This window comes from Hypanus sabinus (assembly GCF_030144855.1).
Source record: "Hypanus sabinus isolate sHypSab1 chromosome X2 unlocalized genomic scaffold, sHypSab1.hap1 SUPER_X2_unloc_28, whole genome shotgun sequence".
NCBI lineage: Eukaryota > Metazoa > Chordata > Chondrichthyes > Myliobatiformes > Dasyatidae > Hypanus > Hypanus sabinus.
In genome coordinates, this window is record NW_026778999.1 from 1,811 (window position 1) to 11,773 (window position 9,963).

The following is a 9,963-nucleotide window of genomic DNA, read 5'->3' on the forward strand; positions in this document are numbered from 1 at the left end:
TCAGACTGTGGGAAGGGATTCACTCAGTCATCGCAACTGCGGAGACACCAGTCACTTCACACTGGGGAGAAGCCATTCGCCTGCTCGGACTTGTGGGAAGGGATTCACTTGGTCATCTGAACTGAAGATACATCAGCGAACTCACACTGGGGAGAGGCCATTCACCTGTTCAGACTGTGGGAAAGGGTTTATTCGGTCATCTCAACTGAAGGTACATCAGCGAGTTCACAATGGGGAGAGGCCGTTCACCTGCTCAGTCTGTGGGAAAGGATTCACTCAGTCTTCTGTACTGAAGGAACATCAGCGAATTCACACTGGGGAGAGGCCATTCACCTGCTCAGACTGTGGGAAAGGATTCACTCATTCATCTGTACTGAAGGTGCATCAGAGAATTCACACTGGGGAGAGGCCGTTCACCTGCTCAGACTGTGGGAAGAAATTCACTGACTCATCCAGGCAACAGGCTCACCAGCGAGTTCATACTGGAGAGAGGCCGTTCACCTGCTCAGACTGTGGGAAGGCATTTACTCGGTCAGTTGAACTGAAGACACATCAGCGAATTCACACTGGGGAGAGGCTGTTCATCTGCTCAGACTGTGGGAAAGGGTTTATTCGGTCATATCAACTGAAGGTGCATCAACGAGTCCACACTGGGGAGAGACCGTTCACCTGCTCAGACTGTGGAAGGGGATTTATTCAGTCATCTCAACTGATGATACATCAGCGTATTCACACTGGGGAGAGACCATACGCCTGTTCTGATTGTGGAAAGAGATTCAGTCAGTCATCCGACTTACAGACACACCGACGAGTCCACACTGGGGAGAGGCCATTCTCCTGCTCCCAATGTGGGAAGAGATTCTCTCAGTCATCCCACCTTGTGACGCACTACCGAGTTCACACTGGGGAAACTGTTTAAACAGGCGACAGGCTACAGGCTGGATATTTCACCATCACAGTTGCTGAATCAAGTTCAAAAGTGAATGTTGATGCCGAACTCGGCAATTACTGCTGCTGTTTATCAAACCCAGTTCTGCACTCTGGTCACTGGGCGTGGGAGTTATTCCTCAGCGAATGTTCACGTTTAATGGGACTGGAGTTTAATGGTTTGGATCTGTGACGCAGAAATCAGTTCTAATTTCTCCTTTCTCTCCCCAGAATATCATCTCTTATAACTGTCACAAGGCCAAAATGTACACTTCCCTATTAAGCTTCAGAGTGGGCAGTGCTGCCGGCCTTTCTGTTACTTTCATGCCCCAACGGATCAACTCGCCACCCACTCAGCAGTATCCAACAAGGTGTTCTGCTGAGGAGAATGCCCACAGGACAGCCCTGCACTGTCTTCCTAATGACCCTTACCTCTGCTGGTGGTCACGCTTCTCCTGTCCGAAGCTTGTACTCTGGGTGTGGCCATCTCTTCAGATGTTTCATTGATAGTATCTTCAGGCTCCCGAATGATCCTGAGTACATCCAACTCCCTGAACCAGTCAGTCAGGCGCTGTGATTGGGTGCACTTCCTGTAAATAGTCATCTGAAAACTGTCGGATGTCCAGAGTTCCCACATCTGACTGGAGGAGCATCCCATCCTGACTGCTCTGCACCAAAATACACCACTGTCTGAATGAATTAACATATGCAAGAAAACATCGAACGTGAATGGGTCAATGACAGTGGAAGTAGAGTGATCAATTGTCTGTGTTTTTGTCATGAGGTCGAAGGAATAGAGGCTGCCATTTTGTGAAGCTGCTCTGTAACCCCCATTTTGTGAACTGATTGCTATGGGATAACCTGATCAGATCAACTTTACACAAGAAGTTACTGGTATTCCCATTGTAAGCCTGAAATCACTCTCACATAATCTGTGTATTATGTACACTGTCAGGTCTGCAGAAGTAATCTCGTTATCTCTGAACCTGAAGTCACTCTGAGATAAGGTGTGTATTACGTACAGTGGCAGTTCTGCAGAAGGAATCTCGATATTTCTGCTGAGAGTCTGAGCGACACAGTTTGTCTGTTTGAAACCATAGTGGAGGAGAACAAAATAAATTACCTTTGGCATGATGTTGATTAGCCCTTGGACTACATCCAATGGAAATCTGTTAGTCATCAGCCTGATGGACTTCAGCCAACAAGAATGAGATGCGTCCTCTGAACTGATAAGAGTTGTTTCAAATGTTTCAAATCATGCTTGTTTCAAAACAAGTAAAGAGTTTCAAATGCAAAGGTGTGATAACTCCTGAGACTAACTATCACAAGGAAGAACCCCCAAGGAAGGGGCTGGAGGAGAAATGATCGATCATTTGGATACAATGGGATCCCCTGTTGCAATGTTGTGAATTTGAGAAGTGGTCAGGGTGTGTATTAGTACAGAGGGAGCAGTGGAATTCATGTTTTAAGTTGTTAGCCTGGGGTCAACGTAGTTATTTTGTTGTTTGTGTAGGAAAAATAAAATGCGAGCTGTGATTAATTACGAGTTGCCTGGTGAGTTTCCAAACTGATCTCAGTTGATGAACGGTGAACATATTTTCGCGCCCTGGGTGAACTCGAAAAGAAAGAAAAGTGGTCTGGGACCCTGGTGACGAGTTGAACCACACAGTAGGTTAGGATATTAAAATGTGAAAGGGAAAGGACAGGCAGAACCCAAGGATTCAGAGGATTTCAGAGATTACTTTCATGGTTAATTATGAAGGAACTGGTCAGATTATGAGGAGTGGTTAGAAAAGTTTGACAGCCAAGGGTCCGGGACTGTGGAGGAAGAATTGTGAAAAGTAGTTAGTGAAAATAAATTAAAGAAATTACAGGGGATTAAAAATATTGTAATGTGATGTTTGTTGGATGATCCAATTGAAGTGAAGGGAGAAAAAACTGAAACTGGCGGAGGAATTGTGTAAGTGTAGGGAAGAGTTAGAAATTCTGACGGAGCAGCATCAGGTGAATTTGATCCACGTAAGTCAGTTTCAGGCTCAGTGTGAAGCGTTAACAAGAGAAAATGAGAAAACTGAAGAGGAGTATAAACAGGCGGATACAGAATTAGAGAAAGGAAAAGTCAGGGTCGGGATTTACGGCTGTTGTGAATGTCATGAAGAAATCGGCAGATGAGAGGAAAGGCTGCGCTGATCGCAAGTGTTTAAAGCAGATGGAAAATCTGCAAAGTGAACTCTCAGCTCGGAGAGGAGTGATATCTGCGAGGACTGACGATGATGGTGATGCAGATTGGGGTGATTTAACGTATGAAGAGACGCTGATGAGGTAATCGTAGCCTTTGACCTGGGTCAGATATGATCAGGTAGTGTCCAAATTTCATAGAGTGTTTCAACCCTTAACCTCTACACTGTCCAGCTGGTGGATCAGAAGTCAGGGCCAAGTCACTGCCCATATAACCATATAACAATCACAGCACGGAAACAGGCCATCTTGGCCCTCCTAGTCCGTGCCGAACCCTTAATCTCACCTAGTCCCACCTACCCGCACTCAGCCCATAACCCTCCACTCCTTTCCTGTCCATTCCTCCCATCTGTTCCTGACCTCGAGCTCAACCCCTCTCTCCAGCTCCGTACCCAGTATGGGGCTCTTTCTGCTCCCTCCCCCATCCTGCTTCCTTGTTGTTCTTTTCATCAAGGCCCAGCACAGACAGTAGCCTCCATGCTGGCCGTAACGGGAACCCACTACAGTCGATCTCCATGAGGAACAGCCACGTCCGCCATCCTTTGTCCCTGCACTCCGGGACTAACAGTGTCAAAGCCAGGATTACTGGGGAAGTGGCCCGCCTCCCAGCAGGTTTTTCCGAGAGTGGGTGGAACCTTCAACACCCATTGCCCCAATGGTACCTGTAGTAATGGAGGGACTGCAGGACACACCAGAGCCGGGGGTGTGGGGCTTGTGTGACACGGTATTCTGACCCTTTGACGTGGCCCAATTGAGTGCTGGAGTGGTGAATGAGATGATTCTCGGAAACTTTCCCAGTGCATCCAGCAGACAGGATAACTCACGGTTTATATGAAACGGAGGAAGGGAAGCTAACCCTTCTCTGTCTAACTTTAGCTTTCCCTTCAGCCCTGCCGGAGGAACAGGCACCCTCCCAGGGGACATGGGGTGATGTTCAGAAGGCACCATTAGAAGCTGCTGGACTAATAGAGGTGACAGTGAGGTTTTGCATAACTGCAGCCGGTGGAAAGGTAAGGAAACTTCTGTATTTGTGACAAGGTTGTGGCCAGTTTTCTAGAGTGTCTTGGGTCCTACTTTGGATACGCAGAATTTGACGCCGTGACAGAGTAGGAACTGGCCGAGAAACTTGGTATCGCGCAGTACCGAGGAAAGCAGAAGGGTGTGTGAAATGATTGATCCATTAAAATCCCACACATGGTGAAGCATGGGCTCTCAGAAGGATGATGCGAATGAGGGAAAGGGAGTGAGGGAGAAAGGTACTGAGGAGGATAAGGGGAAACAGGGTTCGAAAACGACCCGATAACAGAACAAAGTTTGCAGTGGCAGAATGAAGGGAGAAGGGGGTGGGGGTGGCCGATCAGGATGAGCTCAACAACGCCACCTAATGGCTGGGTAGTCAACGACGTGGTTGGAATATCTACGTTCGCCCTGTTATGAATACTGGATCCACAAAGAAGTGATGCAATTCTGGACATGAAGTTTATTTTGACATTGATTGCCCACAACCCAGGTGGGTTGGGACTTGTCAGCATGTAACGATGGTCTATTGCCCCAAGAAGGTCAACTGTGTTACCTATAATATAATGCCCATGGTGCTGATGAAAAGCCATGACTTGAATCCAGAGTTACCCAGGGGGTCTCCAAGTTACATGTGCGTTCACCACATGGTTGGATGGTGCAGCTGGACCCCTTGCTGAAACTAAAGTAGGAATCCGCCCCATAAAATTTCTTGTAGATGATAATAAGGTAGATGGCGTTGTGGAAAGCTTGCTTCAAAGCTTGCGGAGAGATTTCGGTCAGTTAGAAGAGTGGGCTGAACGATGGCAGATGGAGTTTAATGCTGATAAGTGTGAGATCCTATATTTGGGTAGGAATAATCCAAATAGGACATAAATGATAAATGGCAGGACATTGAGGAATGCAGTAGAACCAAGGAATAATGGTGCATAGTTCGCTGAAGGTGGAATCTCATGTGGATCGGGTGGTGAAGAAAGCTGTTGGTATGCTGGCCTTTATAAATCAGAGCATTGAGTAATGTTAAAATTGTGCAATGCATTAGTAAGGCCGAATTTGGAGCATTGTGTACAGTTCTGGTCTCCGAATTATAGGAAAGATATCAACAAAATAGACAGAGAACAGAGAATATTTACTAGAATGTTACCTGGGTTTCAGCACCTAATTTACACGGAAAGGTTGAACAAGTTACGTCTTTATTCTTTTGACCATAGAGGTTTGAGTGGGGACTTGATAGAGGTATTTAAAATTATGAGGGGGATAGATAGAGTTGACGAGGATAGGCTTTTTCCACTTAGAGTAGGGGAGATTAAAACAAGAGGACATGATTTGAGAGTTAAGAGACAAAAGTTTAAGGGTAACACTAGGGGGTATTTCTTTACTCAGAGAGTGGTAGCTGTGTGGAATGAGCTTCCAGTAGAAGTAGAAATAGTAGTGTATATATATATATACATATATATATATATATATACATATGGTTCATAATGCAGGAGAGTCTCGAACCACCCTAAACATGGCTACATTCAATGCAACACATTGGGAAACAGAAGATGCAGTTACTATTGATGAATTTACGTGACACTCACGTGTGGGAGTACCGTTAAGATACATTCGAAACCTTGAGATTTTTTAATGTATTTAATCTTTTAATGTGTTCAATAGACCCTACATTATCCCAGAGTGCTTTGCTGTATGCTAAGTGAGGACGTGGCGGGAGGCGTGTGACTTTGGCTTCGAAAGACAAAAAATAAGATGATCGAAGTAAAAATGTTATTATGACCTGAAATCACTTTTGTGTTGAAAATGCATTTTTGTGTCAGGGCCCCACGCAGCTGTATCCACCCCCCCCCCCCCCGTTTCTTTGTAACATGTGTGAAAATGCACTGTTTATTTTAAGTTTTGCAATTATTTTGTGGCACGAAACAGCTGTGGGAGTGGGGACAATGTTTCTGTTGCGTTTTTATTTGTTTTTGAGCATTTCGTGCGGAAGAGGAGTTGTTGATTTTTTTTTCTTGGTTTCGAGGCTATATGGTGAAGAAGAATCACAGGATTGTGTACTGCATACATTTTCTGATAATAAAAATAATGAAATGAAGGAATGAAAGAATGATACAAACATGGATTTTTATACTGTCTTGTGTGTGTGAGAGAGAGAGAGAGAGAGAGAGAGAGAGAGAGAGAGAGAGTGAGAGTGAGAGTGAGAGTGAGAGAGAGAGAGAGAGAGAGAGAGAGAGAGAGAGAGAGAGAGAGAGAGAGAGAGAGAGAGAGAGAGAGAGAGAGAGAGAGAGAGAGAGAGAGAGAGAGAGAGAGAGAGAGAGAGAGAGAGAGAGAGAGAGAGAGAGAGAGAGAGAGAGAGAGAGAGAGAGAGAGAGAGAGAGAGAGAGAGAGAGAGAGAGAGAGAGAGAGAGAGAGAGAGTGAGTTTCGTTGTGTTTCCTTATTTGTTTTCCATGTAATTGATATTAAAGACACCCGAATTCCACACTGGCAATGTGAAATCCTGGTTGAGCAGATGGAAATCCGTGCATCTGTATTCGGAGATAGATGCCTACATTTCAGGAGAATATTACTCGTTGGTGTACCGTTACGTTTGGGAATTTGAAATTAACTATTTTGTTAAGACTGGAATAATTTGAGAGCAATCCTAAAAATTGCTTAACTAACAAGATATTTTTCTTTTATAGAACAGAAAAGATGTTCAAGACTTTTGACATCTTGGTTAGAGTCCCCCAAACACAAACTAATCCAAGAGTTCATACTCTCGAGGAGAATGATAACAGTAGGTGATTCAATACAATTTGACAAGCTACAATGACATAATTTACTTCAGTATTATGTTTCTCAAATGGCTCCATTGAAGTACATATTTAGAGTGGGAGAATATTGAATTGATAAGAAACCACTGAAGGTTCAGTCACCTTTGTTGGGACAAACTAATTCACATAAACAGTCCACACATTGCACTAGTTAATTATTCAATCGCAATCTGTCACCACGGGGATTGCATCTGCCTGACGTAATTGGTTTGTAAATAATTTTAAAACAGCTATTTTTAAATGTGTTATAATGTGTCCCTGTGGAGTCGCTAAATGGTATTAAAAACCGCAGGCATGGGCTGCCTTTACATTTCATTCCAAGAGATCGCCTGTAGGACAGTGCGGACAGGTCACTGGACAGAGAAAATGCCTGCATTGTTGGATAGGTACTGTAGTGTGGAGAAAATATTGTACGTGTTCATCGCCGTCATTGGAGTTCCTGGTGAGTGAGCAGAGCAATTCATGTTTGGTATTTCTGTGTGTTAACCATGTGAATCTGACAAGCTTCTAACTTGATGATCATTGTAGAAATATCCGTTAGAGATTTTGATCCTGTCAGTTCAACACTCTGACTTTTCATATTTAAGGACAAGCGGAACTAAACTCCTGTCTCTCATCAAACTCACGGGATCGACTCGAACGTTGTTCTTACCTTCAATGACACCTTGTCCGGAGTTGTCCCAGTGTGGGGTCAGGCAGCTCTCCCGCAAGCTGTGACTGGGATGGGTTTACATTGTAAAGTTCACTGTTTCTGAGTTATTGATCAGAGAGAACCCCTGGTCCTGTGTTTCATATCTCCCTGTGGAGTCTGTCACAGTCGGATCCCACTGCCTGTCGGTCAATAATTGGGTCTGATCATCTGAACCAGTGCCAACGGATCTGCTGACGAGAGTTATCGAATTGAACTGCGCTGTGGAATTAATCCATTAACGGAGCCGCTCAGCCTCAGGTTGCTCAGTTGTTCCTGCTTTCCTTCTGAGACGCGTCGTAAATTTTCACCAGGACACCTCTTCGTCCTGGAGAAAAGTCTCGGCCCAATACCAAAGTTTGTTCAATTCCATGTACAGAATGCTGCCTGACCTGCTGAGTCCCTCCAGTGTTTTGTGTGTGTTCCTCTCCTCTGCATGCCTTATCGGCCCCATCATTTACGAGTTTCCAGGGGCCAGGTCAGTCACGATTAAATCAGTGATACCGGCCAGGTCAGGGACAGGAATCGGGATCAGCACCGACCTATGTTGTTCATGAAGATCGCTTTTATCGCCGACGATTGTCCACACATTGTCTCATCTCCACACTGAAGAAGGCAGGTCAGAGACAGTGTGACCAGTGTCCCAGGTTAGGTTAGCAGCCGTGCACTGACTCCACAACGCCTGGTCTTCAGCTGAAACCCGATCCCTTGAGGAATGCGTTCAGTAATGCCCTCTGTCTGTTATCTCTCTCTCCCTCACTCTCTCTGCTCCCTCGCCCTCCCACCTCCCCTCTCCCTGTCTCCCTCCCCCTCACCCTCCTCTTCTCCCCCTTTCCCACACGCAGTGAATTTATTGGCGATTGTGATCCTGTCTCGGGGAAAGTGCGGCCTCTCTACCTGCACCACTCGCTACCTGGTGGCCATGGCAGCGGCGGATCTACTGACCATTTTCACCGCGGTCATTCTGGGGCGAATCAAATCCTATTACTTCAGGTGGAGTTTTCTGAGCATCACTCCTGTGTACAGTGTTATCGATGTACTGAGCTTCACAGCCACACACTGTTCTGTCTGGTTCACCGTCGCTTTCACCTTTGACCGGTTTGTCGCCATTTGCTGTCAGAAGCTGAAAACAAAATATTGCACCGGGAAAACTGCGGCTGTGGTTCTAACAACAATCGGCGCACTGTTCTATCTGGAAAATGTTCCCCGATACTTCACACGGCAACCCGGGGTGTTCATCGACAATGTACCGTGGTTCTGTGATCTCAGGGACAATGTTTTCACTGACCCCGGGTGGATAGGATATGACTGGGTCGATACGATTTTAGTTCCATTCCTCCCTTTCGCTGGGATCCTGCTGCTCAACGCTCTGACAGTCAGACACATTTTAGTGGCCAGTCGGGTCCGTAAGGGGCTGAAGGGTCAGAGCAAGGGGGAGAACTGCAGTGACCCGGAGATGGAGAACAGGAGGAGGTCTGTGATTTTACTCTTCACCATCTCCGGCAGCTTCATCCTCCTGTGGATGACAACTGTTGTAAATTTCATATATTATCAGGTCTCAGGGGAAGGATTCAGTTTCAATGATTCTGAATGGATCTTTATCTACGTCGGGGTTTTGCTGAGTGATTTCAGCTGCTGCACCAACACGTTTATTTACGCGGTGACTCAGTCAAAATTCAGGGAACAGATAATTAGGACGGTGAAATATTCTGTCCCCTCGGTGCTTCATTTTATTAATAAAGCTGCGTCCTGAGCCCAAGCCGGACGCGACCACAATTTCTCCAGTCCGGAGGCAAACTTCTCACATTCACCGCCTGATCTCGCAGTTGTTATTCCGGGGCCGACTGACCGACTGACCAGCAGGTCTGGGACATTAGGATAGTGTGTTTCTGGGGAGGGGCAAAGCACTGTCCTGGTCTCGCCAGATGTCAGTCAACGAACTACTCTGAAATGCCAGCCATCCATTGGTCTGGGAATATGTCCATTTATCCCTATTCCCGCCCTCCAACCTCACAGACCGACTTTCCCACAAGACAGCTGGTGTTCTAGTCTGATGCTGGTAGGATAATCACATGTCAAACACACCAGTTTCCGCCTTCCGCTTGATTGATTGGCTAACGTGCATATAAATAGGGCGGGTATTGGATACATTGTGGTTGGCACTCCAAATTAATCCACGTTCCCGCCACTAACTGGACGGGAATATTGTGTAGAGGATAGGGAAATAAAACCCTTGCTGCTTCTTTGTTCTAATGAAAACTGAATTACACTCCAAAAATCCT

At 45.8% G+C, this 9,963-nt stretch overlaps 1 protein-coding gene across 2 annotated transcripts; it reads left to right on the plus strand.

Moving 5' to 3' along the window:
* Positions 1 to 2,610: 2,610 nt before the first annotated feature.
* Positions 2,611 to 9,465, plus strand: LOC132385848 (probable G-protein coupled receptor 139). 2 transcript variants are annotated; one of them, XM_059958077.1, is made up of 3 exons: positions 2,611 to 4,175; positions 6,862 to 6,956; positions 8,527 to 9,465. In XM_059958077.1, the coding sequence occupies exons 2-3, from the start codon at positions 6,872 to 6,874 to the stop codon at positions 9,432 to 9,434; spliced, it is 993 nt and encodes a 330-aa protein (XP_059814060.1). In that variant the 5' UTR covers positions 2,611 to 4,175; positions 6,862 to 6,871; the 3' UTR covers positions 9,435 to 9,465. The 2 variants fall into 2 exon arrangements, with proteins under 2 accessions (XP_059814060.1, XP_059814059.1); XM_059958076.1 differs by having other exon boundaries at positions 6,862 to 9,465.
* The last annotated feature ends 498 nt before the right edge of the window (positions 9,466 to 9,963 follow it).

Coding starts and splice junctions, on each gene's coding strand:
- LOC132385848 (XM_059958076.1), top strand. CDS start 8,397: ATGCGTTCAGTAATGCCCTCTGTCTGTTATCTCTCTCTCCCTCACTCT.